Source organism: Tachysurus fulvidraco, chromosome 2 (assembly GCF_022655615.1).
Source record: "Tachysurus fulvidraco isolate hzauxx_2018 chromosome 2, HZAU_PFXX_2.0, whole genome shotgun sequence".
NCBI lineage: Eukaryota > Metazoa > Chordata > Actinopteri > Siluriformes > Bagridae > Tachysurus > Tachysurus fulvidraco.
In genome coordinates this window covers 26,686,067-26,701,258 of record NC_062519.1, presented here as the reverse complement: position 1 = coordinate 26,701,258, position 15,192 = coordinate 26,686,067, and the positions used below count along the sequence as shown (strand labels likewise).

Genomic DNA, 15,192 nt, shown 5'->3' with positions numbered 1-15,192 from the left:
TGGAAAGCCACCAAGAGAAGGAAAGAATATGTATGTGTGAATTTTTCAGGATAGCTAGTGTAGAAGCATTAATGACATGTAAATGAAATGTGGTAGTGGACAGAAAACACACACACACACACACACACACACACACACACACACACACATATAATTGTATAACACTGCTGAAATCACACAGTGTAAAACCAGCTTTATCTAGTCATTTTATAAATTTTTAACCATCTCATTTTGCTGTTTATATTCTGAAAAATTCTCAATGCATGGGGAGTCAAAACAAAATGATTGATAAATCACAAGCTACCCCGTTCTGCTTAACACAATGTGTGCTTCTGTGCATACTATTCCAGAAAGGTATAATGGAGTATTTGACTGTTGCTGTGGCACCAGGTGCTGTATTATGTGTGATGAACAGAGCTGACATCTCTCTCGTCTATTCCTTCTCTATACCTTAATATATATAGAGAGAGATGTAGTATATACTATATATATATCACCTGCACCTGTACCTGTTCCATGGACTCAATAAATCACACACATATAGTTTACTTTATAGTTTGTAAAGCCTGGTTTATTTCTGTCATTTGCTGCTTGTTCCCTAGATCTGTGATTCCTCTGTGGTCCTAGTATTTCCTGCTGTTTGTCTTTGCCCCTCTATTCTCATTTGGAATCATGATTAACTCTGTCTGTGTGTGCACAACCTCTAAAGCGTCTTCGAATTTGCATTCGACCATGTGACCACAATGTGTTATTATATTGTAGCAGAAGTGCACTTGATATGAAGTCAGCTCGCTCGCTCACTGTTATGACTGGGCAGAGCAGCTGTGTTTTAAAGCACATTCAGACAAGTCAGACAGCCTTCACAGCACTCTATAGACCTGAACCCACTTAAGACACTATTTTCTGGTAATTACCAGCCAGAGAGTGAAGCACTCAGAGCACACGGGAAAGGCTTTCACCCTAGCGGAAGATGGGGTGAAGGGATGAGTGGAAGAGAGAGGTGAGGTGAACTGACATGCCGGGTAGCTTTAAGCTATGCTTTGAGCAGCTACACCAAGATCTTCAATATGGAGCATCTTCCATTAACCATACTGTCAAAGGCTCACAAGATGATAACAATAGCAAAAGGTCTGAATAATGTTTTTTTGCCTTCATGTAGAGATATGAAAGCTGCTGCATTCCACTCAGCACACACAAGAGGAGCTGTCTCATATACTATATTATTAATAGCGCTGTTTTATGATAGGGTTATATAGGTGGTGAAGTTAAAATTATAATAATTATATCAGTACATGGCATGGATGACTCAATGAGGCTGGTGAAGAGAATTAAGGGGAAGTGTTTTAGGAGGAATTTCTTTCAGCATTTTAGGTACATTTAATATTAGTGCACTTGTAAACTTGTATGTCTTGTCCTTCGAACTTTTTGTTGTTGTAGTGTATGCTGTGAAATATAGTTTTTTTTTTCTAAAGAAACTCTTTACTGATCAGTTGTTTTTTTTCAGCTGTGATCAGACATATACTTCTTTTATCCTTATCAACATTTATTGGATTGTTATACAGTAAATGTTTATTCAAGAATAAAGTATGCATGTACAACTGGGACACTGCCATACACAGTTAGTTCATTTTCATTTGCATTCACTTTTGTAGAAATGATTCATAATTATCACCAATTTTCTTCACTACCACTGCTTTTGCCTGCCTTTTTTGTGCTTCGAAGTGAGTTAAATTTTGAAAATGTCTGTGCATAAAGTATAATGTTACAGGATAATAATAGCATTTTGCAGTATATTAAAGCAAAACTTTCAGTTGTGGGATACAATAATCTTTCAAATAAAAATTCATCAAATGCTTCCTGCTTATGAAACCTTATTATATGTCTGGCAGGATGTAGCAGCTATCAGGAGTTCACACCATGTGTGCCATAGCAATTAGTGGAATTAGTGATGCATTTATGTTATTTTTGCACTGTGTAGGTGAAATTTTCATACAATATACAATATAATTTCATGTGCATTACCTTGTTAAATCAGTTAGGGTATCTACTTTATTTAAGCTATTTTTATCTTTTTTTTTATTTCAAGCTTTTAACAGCTAAGAGACAAATTTATTTCAACTTTATTTACTATATTAGATTCTCAGTGGGTCAAACATGTACTTACACTTTATTATATTTGGTGATATTGCCTTAATATGAATCAAACACTTTTGGCAGCTATTGACAAGCTTTTTACAATTGCTAGAATTATTTTCTATTCCAACAGACAGAAATGGTGTAACTTCTCGCCTCAACACACTTTTTTTTTTTCTTTTCAACTCGACTGTACAACCAGTTTCATGTAAATAGAAAAATCTTGGGACTGCACAGACACTGCATTCAAAACAGAGGCACATATGACTGAGTTGATTAGAAATCCCCATGATATAAAGAGCAAAAATCAGTGTCTCTAAAGCCTTTTTACATGTGCACTCCCAATTAACTAATTATGACAATTAGCCAATCAGAAGCATTTAAAAGTTTCCCAGAATTAAGCTGTTTAAATACAGGCAAATTGGTGTAAACAGCTGGGATTCTGATATAGAAAACTAAACCTGAAATACATTTGTCTGTAAACAATTGTTGTCAAATGACCTCTGAGATGAACAAAGTAGATGCCCTAATTTTGCAGACTTGCCAAAAGAAATGTGTGGTAACATGAAATGTGTGTAATTATATATATATATATATATATATATATATATATATATATATATATATATATATATATATATATATATATATATATATATGAATGCATTAAAATGAATATCTTTAGCCAAGATGTATGTCACTGTTTGGTCTTAACAATTGATACCAGCAGTTTATTAATATGTTTCCAATATGACTTTGAGTCTCATAGCCACAGATCAGATCAGTGCATCAAGTTCTGCAAGTCAGGAGATACTTGATACTTGTCAAATTCTAAAGTCTCATTTGTTATTCTTTCTGTTTACTTAGAAAATATACCTTCCTGTGCTGGGATTTGAGAGGGTGGTATAAAATGTGATTTATTAAATCATATGTGACACACTTATAGACCAGAAAACGATTCAGGCTGGTAGGAAAAATGTGATCTGTCTGTAGAGAGGGGCTTTTTGAGGTTGCCTGTGTGTAAGACATCTAATCAGTGTAAAAGTCCTAAACCACTACCACATGCCCATTGGTTAAATAGACAGGGAATGTTGAAGTTAATGTTATGTAGCTAAATTATTGTGTTACTGGAAGTTTCATTCAGTGATGGGCAATACACTGAAATTTCTTTTTGCTCCTTAGTTCAAATCACAGAACTTATGAAGGACAACAGCATAATTGTTGAAGCAGGATTATTTTAAGAACACTGTGAAGTTAATAAGCCAATGATCTAAAGCAGAAATCACTGCTGTTATAGCGTCCTGTCTTTGCTACCTTCTGTGTTTTTCATTTTATACCTATTTATATTTATTTTCTCTCTTTTTTTTAATATTCTTACATGATACAGTAAACGATGATACTCATACAGTATATCGCTTTTCTCTTCATTAACAACTGATCTGTATCTGAAAAGAGAGCTGTGGTTCAGTCGTGGTTAATTTTATTTAATGGGATACAGTGAGCTAGTTTGTGTTTTAATTAATGGAATATTGATTATATGTGTATTTTACACATCATCCACTGCTTAGAGAACCGAACCCAATCTCATTTGTAAGCAATAAGTCATGACTAATTGTTTGAAAATTGAATCAATGTCTTATTCCTCTGCAGCTTGCACCAAACCCCACTTAATGTTGAGAGCAATCTGTCCACTTACAGAATTATCCATTTGACAGGATTTTGGGGGAAAAAAAGAAATGCACTCAAGTAGGCAATGAAGAGTCTATTTCATCATAACAATGATAGGAAGCCCTTGAACTCTGCCACTGTGGTCATGCTCTGTGAGAAGAATGATTATGTGAGTGAAGGAGTGTGTGATCAGGTCTGGGAAAGACTCATTAAACTGGGCAGAGTGAACCAGCAGTATGGCTATGACCTACTCTTAGAATACAAATTTGCCAGCTGCCTTTTGAGGGAATATCTTTGCTGCTTCATAAAAGGCGTTGGTGCTTATTTCACTGAAGTCCTCAGGGCACCTTTGTGTCACTAGCTGTGTGCTCATCTGTTAAATTTCTCTTATAATGATATTCTCTTCCCCCAAAGAACAATTTGAAAATAAATGGCTAAACACCTTTGCTGTGAAAATGGATATTGTGAGTGAGTCAAAGTGATGTACTGTGAAATGGATGAATGATTGATTGATCCATATGACAAAAGACTATAATGTGCACATATTACCACACTGGCCTTAAAGCAGTTCTGAATATTGTAAAGGGAAATAATGTTAGGATTGAGATAACACTTTTACTGTTGGGTAGAACTATTTCTAAATGCAACTTAATCCCTGTTAAGAATCCCAAAACAGGTCTACACCAGACTTGTGAATCAAAAGCTTTTAAGGGTGAATCACATAACTTTTATAGTGGGAACCTTCAAAGTGTGGTGATAAGTTTTAAGGACCAATGCACCTTAAGGTACCATCACATACAACTTTTTTATTAGGAATACCTTTATACATGTATGTAGTTACCTTTTCAACCAATTAGGTGACAGCAGCATAATACATAATCAATCAGTTCATAAACTAATGATCTATAAGGATTTTTTCTGCACAACAGTCTCTACAATTTACTTAGAACGATGGAAATATTAAGTCCTAATTTTGACATTTGGCCAATTAGAAGCTGCTGTAAATCATTCCATCCATTTCTGGAATCTGCCAGAAGTATATGTAATTTCCCAGTCGATGATAAATGACATCAAACAGATGTAATGTGATGCCACTAGCTTAAGAAGAATACAGTGATTTTTTTAAATGTTGAACAAAAAAATCATACACCATGGACTGAAGCCTTTGAGCCATTGGTTAGATGTCTTTTCCACCAGAGTGTTGTTGGCTATTTGAAGAGTAAGCAAAACTGCAACCGTCCAACATTCTACACTTCAATTTTTCGCTTGAATAAGTCCATCATCTATGTACTTGAAATGCACATCTTCAACAACTATCAACAGTTAGTTCTGGTCCACTAATTTGAATGCTTGCACAGCAGTCCATGAGTGATGATATTTATTTTTAAGCACACTGGGAGGTGTGTTTATATTACTCTGCTTGTCTGTGTTTACCCAATAAAATTCCGCTTCCTAATTTAAAAATGATTACTGCAATAGTGTTAGTGATATCATTGGACATGACAAATGATATATTTCTTGATGTAACTTTTGACTTAAAATCTGAAAGCTCATCAGATGCAGATGAAAAGGACCCCCAGTTTTCAACTAGCAGAGCAAAAATAAGCAGAATGTTTGGCTATATTGTGTCTGAAATGTTGCTTAATCACTTTTCATTTCTTATTTTTTTAACTGTTGTATTAAAGATATCACATACTCACAATCTTGCAGTTATGCTAAATATTGACACGGCTGTGAGTCTAATAATGCGGATGGTGAAGCATTTTTTTAACTGATATTTTACACCAACAAAATTGCATGCTAGTCCTGCTCACCAAATTGGAGTGTACTGTGTAAGATTTATACATTAGGTTCATATGTTTAGTCTGAACACGTTGATGTTTGACCTCGTTCCTGTCCTCATTAGACTCCCCCGTGCACCCAGTCCATTTCTGCACAGTCAGTTACCAAATCCATCTGCTTGATAACAAAATGCCGTTTTGCTTGTTTTTCATAGATTCATAGCTTATCGATTTCAAAAAGAGCAAAACAGAAGTCAGTCTGAATGTCTTAGCTTGTGGCAAGATGCCACATTCTGTTCTTTCTGGTTTATGCTGGGATTTATCCTCCTGGCTATATATTATTATATGAGCCCGAAATTATAATGTAGGCTACGCAGTGTGTGATGCAGTCTGGGCTACAAATGGATTACGCAACAGCACTTAATCAATTTTCCAGAACAAGCCAAGAGAGAGTGTGCGAGACATCCACTGGGCCATTGTCCATGTAATGTTTCCTCCTATTGTGATCATAATTATGGCAATTAATTTGTTATATTTCTCATTATTCGCTGACCCTATATAACGCATATAGGAGCCATTTCACAGTTACACCACATGCGAATACTTCAAAATTGCAGCATAAAAGCAGACAGCGGTGTGTGGCACCACAAGGCGATGAGTGGATAATTTATGAGAGTCGAGCACATCAGTGAAGTGGGAAGAGCTGGATCACATTGTCCTTCCCCAGGGAGCATCCATCATGATAAGCAGGGTGCCGACAACAAATTCATGCCGATCTGTCACCATGCTGAAAGTCATGTGCCTGGACTCCCCTCTGCCATTCTGAGTAATGCCAGATAGAGAAAACATGTATGGACCTGCTATTTCTCTCCTGTAAGGCTAGATCTTAGTCCTGCTGTTTATACCCATGATCATGCTTATTGATATTGAATATGAAACACTGGTAAAATGCCAAAACTTAGTGTCGATGTCTTAGTGTTTTTGTTTGTTTGTTTGTTTGTTTGTTTTTATTGTTGCTGTTTTTTTATGGAAGCCAGCTGCCACATGATATAGTAGATCATACCCACTTTGTGTCTAAATTAAAGACAACATGCTTATTGGAGCAATAAACAGACACTTACAGTGTCATTATGTTACACCCCTATTAGGTAGATAGCCACATTTTAGAACAGGGATGTACTGTATGAACTTATCCAGAAAGGGCCGTTTTGAATGCATGTTTATTCAGTTGCTCTCTCTGTCAGTAAACTCAGGCATCACAGCAGATTGTTTGTAATGAAACCTAAACCCACACTAGATTACATTAGATTCCAGATAAGATAGGACACCCCTGTTTTAGCATGTGAGTGTCATAGTATTTTCACACATGCCTCTTATTGTTTAGCCGGAGGGACTTATATTCTCAACAACACAACAAATCAAATGACTCACCTTTAATGAGTGAGAGTCATATATTTGGTTATAGTGAGTGTGCTCAAAATCATCTACACCTACTCTCCCAGATACATCTTTTAACCAAATATAAATAAAAAAAAAATCTGTACTTGAGAAAAGCATCTGCACAAAGCAGATTATGTGTCTAAACTAAGCAGTGATTTTATGCAAGGATTGTTTAGTTATTTACGTAAACTAATTCAGCATTTAAGCAATTCAGCAATTTCTTCACATTATTTTCTTTGTAATGTTTTTTGTCCTTTGTGTTCTCTCTTCAGAAGAGGAGGAGCCTTGCCAGACGAACCCATGTCTGCATGGGGGGAGCTGCTTGAGAGAAGGAGAAGGGTACAGCTGCCTCTGCCCTCTGGGATACTACGGAGAGAGCTGTGAGATTGGTGAGCGAACAAATGAGTGCAAAGATCACAACTCAAGGTCAAGGGTTGAGTGAAATAAAAACAAACTCTGAAGGAAGGTTGTCTGGTGTTGTCTGCTATCTGGAGATGTTTGATGATACTGCTGATGCTGGTAATTACACAAATTATACCAATGTAGACAATGCAGCCAGTGCTACCTTTAGTGAATAATGTAGATCACAGGAGATTGATTATAACGACAAAACCAGTGTGTGGCAAATAAAGTGAGGCGCCAAGTAGTACATGAATCTGTGAGAATGAACAAATTTACTTTTACATTTCACTTCACTAACTTTATCCTCTTTTGGCTTGATGAAGCGTATAAGCCCCAAAGTGACTACACTGTCATTATACAACACTGCTGTCTCTCTGTGACTATGGACAGCTGTTCAGAGTGTAGAAAGGGTGATGCAACCTACACACCCATAAGATATATAGATTGATCTTCTTTGGTAATCCCCTAGCTGTCATTAGAGAGAACTATGGCATGGTATTAATCAACTCTCATCTGATCAAATGGTCTTAAGTCTCTTGTCAGTTCATGGATATAAACTCATTGTAAACCAAATGTTCACCATGCACAAGTTAAAGATCATATATTGATTCTTAACATCAATTTATTTTTTCGTTCGTTCTTTTTATTTATACTTACACCACCCATACGTTTAATGTGCAGCGTGAATGCTACAGAACATTAGTTTTAAACTGACTATTCCCAACCTAATTCTTAACATATCGACATGCGACTTACATTATCTCATTTTATCTCACTGAGCAATTGAGGGTCAAGGGCCTTGCTCAGGGGCCCAACAATGGTAGTTGGGTGGACTGGGATTGAACTCACAACCTTCCAATTAGTAGCCCAACACCTTAACCACTAGGCTACCACATGCCCCCGTAAGATATACATTACTTTCTGAGTTAGAAAGCTGATGGAAGAATTAAACAGGAGACTAAAGCTGGTCAGTGATAATACAGACTGGGTATAATACCGAAACGGATATCTAAAAATAGAACGATATTTTTCTTTGGTAAAGTTCACTTTATGATGTTTGACATTAGATTATTTCTAACAGGTTCATGCATGGTTATGTACTGAAATATTACACGATGTTTAGAGATATTGCATTTTGACAGAAGATTAAGTAAATACAACGAATAATATGATTGATGCTTTTGAATTATGCACAGTACAACTAGTGATATGAATGAGCAATGAAAGAGAAAAAATGTCAATTTTGCTATCATTTATGTTCTGGCAAAGAGGATCAGGGAAATAGAATAGAAGTATAGAATAGAAGAAGGAGGAACCTTCTTTGTCATTTCATAACATGATTAGAAATAACTACTAAACTTGTCCTAAGACCTGATACAGTTGTCATTTTATCTGTTCATTTGTACAAATTCCTGCAATTTTTGCAGTTTGCACCAAAGTGAGAATATTCTGAATGACTTACAGCATATTATTGAAGCAGCTCCAGCTCAGCAAATCCATAACATCACAGTATAAAAGAAGCAAAAATCTGTGTAAATGTGTAATTGTGCACATGCTTTGAGGTCAGAGGTCACAGCTGTGCTCGATTGTGTGAAAAGACACCAAGGCTTCATTATCATTATCAATCCCTTAAAACAGCAGTTGCACAATCAATATGTACATTATGTTAACTAATAAAGGCCAAAGGGACACTCAATCTATTAAACTGCATGTGTGCCATTAATTATGCTAACTACTTCACACTGAAATCTCATATATTTCTCAATGAATGAAATATTCCAAATCTAAATCTTTACTTGTATACATTGTGCAATACATTTGTTTAAAAAATGATGACAGTAGTCAATGGAAGCCAAAATCATCAACCCATTGAGGGCTGGATTCAAAATCACACTGAAAAACAAAGTGAAATTTTTAAATCACAGGCCGATCCACCTTGCATGAATTTCATCATGGCAGCTCACAGTATAAGTCAGTAGTGTGTATAGTCCTCACTTGCCTGTATGCACTCCGACAAAATCTGGGCATACACACCTGATGGCAAATGATGTGCTAGAGATCTAATTCCAGACCTGGATTAGGGCATCAGGGAATTTCTGGACCATCTGTGGTGCTACTTGGTGTCTTTGGATGCTCTGATAAATAACTTTCCAAAGGTTCTCAAGGTCTGGGGAATGTGAGGGCGAGTCATTCAGTCAATGGCTTTTAATGTGTTTGTCATCCGGAAATTGCCTATACATTCTGGCCACATGAGACTAGGTATTGTCATGCACCAATGTTCACACTGACTCCTGATTTCTGATTTCATCCTAGTACTGAACAGCACTAAGGGTACTGTTGGTCATTCAATGCGACCCTCCAAGGATATTCCATCATAGACCACAGATAGATAGATAGATAGATAGATAGATAGATAGATAGATAGATAGATAGATAGATAGATAGATAGATAGATAGATAGATAGATAGATAGATAGATAGATAGATAGATAGATAGATAGATAGATAGATAGATAGATAGATAGATAATGTTGCTATTAAAAATTGGAATCTATAATTAGCTTTTCTTGACTTTTGGTCGTGCTCTTTTGTGAGTACATGTATTGTATATTATTAATTACTCATAATGGCAAGTAGGTTAATTGCATATTAGCACAAATGCTTGACCACAATTGCTGCAAGAGTGGTAAGAGATTCCACTTATTCCTCTTTCTTTCTTTCTTTCTTTCTTTCTTTCTTTCTTTCTTTCTTTCTTTCTTTCTTTCTTCACAGTAAAATACACTAAACCAGGCATGCTATTCTCAGAGGATTTCCCTAGGTTTCGCTAAGTTGTGCTCAGCGGTTATTTGAGAAGAGGTGTTTAGGATTCCTGCATAATGCATAGACTACCTTACTACTATGCAGCTGAAATATTTATGAGGTAATCAAACAGTGTCCACAGGGACAGAGCCTGTTTCCCCTGGATCAGGCTGTCGGTAAAACAGTAAAAAATTCCAGGATGGAAACACATGAGGTAATCGGAATATACAGGAATAGGAATCCTCAGTGATATGCTGAATTTAAAGAATGGCTCATTTACGCCAACATACACTCCTTCTTCTCATGGCATTTGTTACTTCACAGAGGAAACTATGTTAAGCTGCAGTCACTATTTATTGAGTTTGGGTCAACAAATCAGCGTTGTCTGAGAGGAAACCAAATTAAGTTACCTGAGAGTTACTGTGTTGTCCTGCCAAAAAATATCTGAAGAAATCAGCACAAGCCTATTGGTGCTTTGAGACAATGGAAAAAGAAATGCAGATGTTATCCATCAGTTTAACTGTGCCTTCAGGGGAAATGGCAGGTGCTGATGCAAAGTCATTATGCAGTGGTCTGGGTCAGCAACAAGCCAGGGAATGTTATTAGATGGTCTTGTTCATGTAGTTAACTGCATTCGCCAATAATAGAGTTGGGAGGGGAGGTGGGCTGGGGGGTAGTTGAGAGAAGGTTGGCAAGGTCACCTTTAGCATCTAACATTCCCTATCTCTCTTTATCATTTCTGTTTGTCCTTTACACTCTCCCAATCCAAATCTCATAGAGAATTACAAAATTAATACACACTCTCATAATTTGATTGTTTAATTAAAGGCAAATATTTGTGTGTAGCATAATCAGATTCAGATTTTGCCTTTGCACTTTTGAGTACAAATTTATTATCTGGCTTCATTATGTAGTTTTTGGGGGATTAGAACTTTTCTCAAACAGTCGATCCTTCCAAGCATCTTCCCAAGGACTTTAAAATCTGTATCTTCTTATAGATTAAAAAACAAAACAAAACAATAAGTTTATATGACTGTTATGACTGTTCAGATATAAAACACTGAATGTAACTTTTACTGTCATTTTTTTAGCAACAACAGATGTACATATATTTTAAAATGTATAGATTACTGTACATGTAAAATGTACAGTAATATACGGTGTAGTCAAACCGTTGCTGATGCGGATAGAACTATTTTAATACCAACTTCTTTCATTTCCAACTTCATCAAAAGTTATTAATTTCTTTGCTATTTTTCTTTGTTAAGTCTAAAATTAATGTGAATCTAATCTGAACTGTTTTCATTAAACGCTGAAACAGGATTAGCTTGAAAATGCTTGTTTCTTTTCAGAATGACTCATCTCTCATATAAAACCAGCCCATTTACTAAGCTGGTACAACTGCTTCTTTCACTGCATTTTCTCATTTTTGCTGCAGAACTCGATTTTCTTTTCTTCTTGCAGCTCCTCTTCCCTGCCGGCTTGTTGTTATTTTGCACAGAAGTTGAATAGAGATTGCTATATGCGGCACAGATGAGGTGAAAGCAGCCCTGTGGCTCTCTGGTCTTTTTCTCTGGCAAAATTCATTTCATTGCCTTCACCAGAGTACGGTATATTTCTTCCACCCCTAACTTGTCATACCTCTCAGGTAAACTCACAAAATTAATTTATAGACAGGCAGCATAAGGTAATATACTCCACATTTTATATATTTCCAGATGAAGCACTGAATATGAAGCTATTTCCATTCCCATATCCACATTCCCTGGCTTCTATGCATAGACACCAGTCTCCTAATTTCATTTGAATGATGCATGCAGGCTGCTTTATTAATAAGTTTGTATGGTAATCTATGGGCTAAAAATACCTTCGACTGTAAGTGAGTAATGTTGCTGCCATTATAGCAGTCACAATCTTCTGATTCCAGATTTAGTGGCAAAATTATTACCAAAATTAAAGGGCAAGAACAAGCCTCGTTTGCTATAGGATGGAAACATGTGTAACTCAAACTATTGAGTTTTCTGCCATTTCTTCATGTGTGAAAGCCCAATGGTTTATATAAGCGGTGCCGCGTCTCATGCTGGTCCATGGAGTTTCCTATACATGAGATCAAACTTGCTAATGTAAAGATGCTACACATCATTTGCCCTGCATCATCTTTGATGCCATTGTTCAGTCATTCGTTTATTTATTTATGTATTAATAAACAGTTTTTGTACTTTATACTGCTCTTTGGATTCAGAGCCTATCCTAAGAAACATGGGCATGAAGATGAAATAGTACATCACGGATCATACAGCAATCCATCACAAGGCTCATTGCACACACATTCACACCTAAGGGCTAAGTAGCAGAGCTGATCCAATTACTGACATGTTTTTGGAAGGTGGAAGGAAACCGCATTTTATGCAGAAGCACTGTTAAGAACTTCCCAAGTTCCCTACAGCAATAAGGAAAAGGTTTCTCAATGTTTCTCAGATATTCCTGATGTAAGACATGTGCTCTGATGTTGCTTGTATTTTATAATCTCTGTGGCAGCTAAATGAACCATAAATGAAACAAAAATCTTTGTCATACACAGTGTACTGTATGTGGAGACAAACATAGTTTCCATGAAGTCTTTATTAACCAACAAGTGTCTTGGAGAAAATATGGATTCCATAATCTTAACAAAAAAGTGTTATGATTATTTGACGTACGAATGCCGCTGTTGTTTGTGCCATCCTGCAGTAAATTACAAACTCTTAGTGAGTGAATAAAAAAAAACTGAAAGAATGACAACATTTCTTTCACAAAGTATTAAGGTAATTTACTAAGTTTAATAAATGCATTAATCTGCATTGTAAAAAATATGTATGTATGCTAGAGTATAATGGCTCTGTAATTTTTTTTTTATTTTGCTTCAATTACAATCGAATAGGTACTGTAGAAAGGGGAAAAAATGGTTTGATACAAAATGGTTTGCCACAAAACAGCTTTTATGTAATTACGTTGTTAATAATTAGTGAGGTAGAAAGGGCAATGAAGCTGTACCTCCTCCAGACTCCTCAGTTATCTGCTCTACATTACAGGCCCACAAGTGTCGCCTGATAGCTCATTTTAAGCACACCTCGAATTAACCCAATCTGTGATTAGCTCTTGTGATGCCTTCTGAGCTATGTTATTCTTCTCATGAAATAACCATAAGAATTATTATTCTAGTACAATAGACTAGATAAATAGCCTAGCTTCTATATGGCAAGACACTCTGGAATCCTTACACCCAGGAGTGAACTATATTCAAAATAAGTTGTCAAGAGTGAAAATGTTTAGTTGTTTTCCGTGTGATTTCATATCTGTTTTGTTTGGTTTCAGCATAGCTTCCTAAATCACTTCAAATCTCTTATGGCATGTTGTGTTTGTATCAGTCTCTGTCATCACCCCCCCTTTTTTTTACACACTCAAACACGCACATGCTGTTGAAGACAGTAACGAAGACAGCAACGAAAGTCAGCAAGCTTGACCTCACCCTACCATGCAGAGAACAGAGGGCCTGTCAGATCAGAGAAGCAACAGTTTGAGAAGTTGTGACACGTCTGCTCATTAGGCTCTGAAATGCTCCCTGAGTTGTTGCACTAGCCATGTCAACAGCATCCTGTGCCTGTCTGGTTTAAAACCACAACCATGGCTGGCTCTAACCTCCAGAGCTGCTCTCTCTGAGTGAAGCCAATGATTTCTTGGAACCTGTCCAGCACTTGCCTTCAGCCTCTCATATGAAGGGCAATGCACCAGCATGACCACTGCTTCAACTGCAAGAATTCCTGAATTCCTAATTTAAAATCCTGGGGTTGTGCTAGTGTTTTGGGTGGTTTTACATCTTTACGAAATCATTTTTCCTCTTATCCATGTTTAAGTGTTTCTGGGTGCTGCTATGATGTAATTAATAGTGTTATATTTGTGCATTTTTATAAGGCTTCGAATGACATACAATAGTTTTTTTAGGCTATTTTAACTCAAATTTGCATACAAACTGTGGTTACAAGTTGTCACAAGTTAAAAAAAGACTTAGTATTGCTCCATGCTTGAGCAGATAAGAAGAATAAATCAGAAGAAGGATCAGGAAAATGGTCAAAATCTCATGTAACTTAGACATTCCTACAGTATGTTTTTGGCAAACTGCCACATGAGCACAAACTCAAGGGACTGTTAGAATTCTCACAACATTTAAGTGTGTATTTATGTTTGAGGTCTTAATGCTGATATGTGCAATTTTAGTATTACAGTATTTCCTCACTACAGATACATAACCTATTTCTAAAATCAGCCCAATTTCAGTAAATACAATCAGCCTCGACCAAATGGAGTAGGTGTGAATAGTTGTCATTGCAGTACATTACAACTTAAGGCCTCTTGTTAGGCACTCTTTAAACGTTTGCAATTATTTACATTTACATTTACAGCACTTGGCAGACGCCCTTATCCAGAGCGACGTACATAGTGTAAGTGCTTAAATCTCTACCATTGAATACATTAATACTGGTTCACTAGGTTACATACTTAAGATACCATGAATTTAAAACATTTGCTCAAAGTTACAATGAAAAAGTGTCAAAGGTTTTTTTTTGTTTGTTTTTTTAAATGCAAAAGATAGGGAAAGAAGTGCTAGTTGAAGTGTTTCCTGAATAAGTAGGTCTTCAACCGCCGCTTGAAGATAGCCAGTGACTCAGCTGTCCGGACCTCTAGGGGAAGTTCATTCCACCACCTTGGTGCCAGAACAGAGAAGAGTCTTGTAGTATACTTGCCTCTTACCCTGAGTGATGGTGGAACCAGTCGAGCAGTGCTGGTAGATCTGAGGGTGTGTGGTGCAATGCGAGGAGTGATGAGGGCTTTTGGGGTGAGAGGGAGCTGGTCTGTTTTTGGCTTTGTAGGCCAGCATCAGTGTTTTGAATCTGATGCGTGCAGCTACTGTACCAGAAGCCAGTGGAGGGAT

The 15,192-nt window shown here is 36.6% G+C and overlaps 1 protein-coding gene across 2 annotated transcripts in view; it reads left to right on the top strand.

Moving 5' to 3' along the window:
- Positions 1-15,192, top strand: part of ncanb (neurocan b) — a 93,575-nt gene that overhangs the window by 51,598 nt on the left and 26,785 nt on the right. Inside the window, exon 9 of one of the 2 annotated variants that reach the window (XM_047810437.1) lies at positions 7,298-7,411. In XM_047810437.1, coding sequence (XP_047666393.1) covers positions 7,298-7,411 — 114 coding nt within the window. Of the gene's footprint in view, positions 1-7,294; positions 7,412-15,192 lie in introns of both variants that reach the window. The other variant, XM_047810436.1, reaches the window with a different exon arrangement.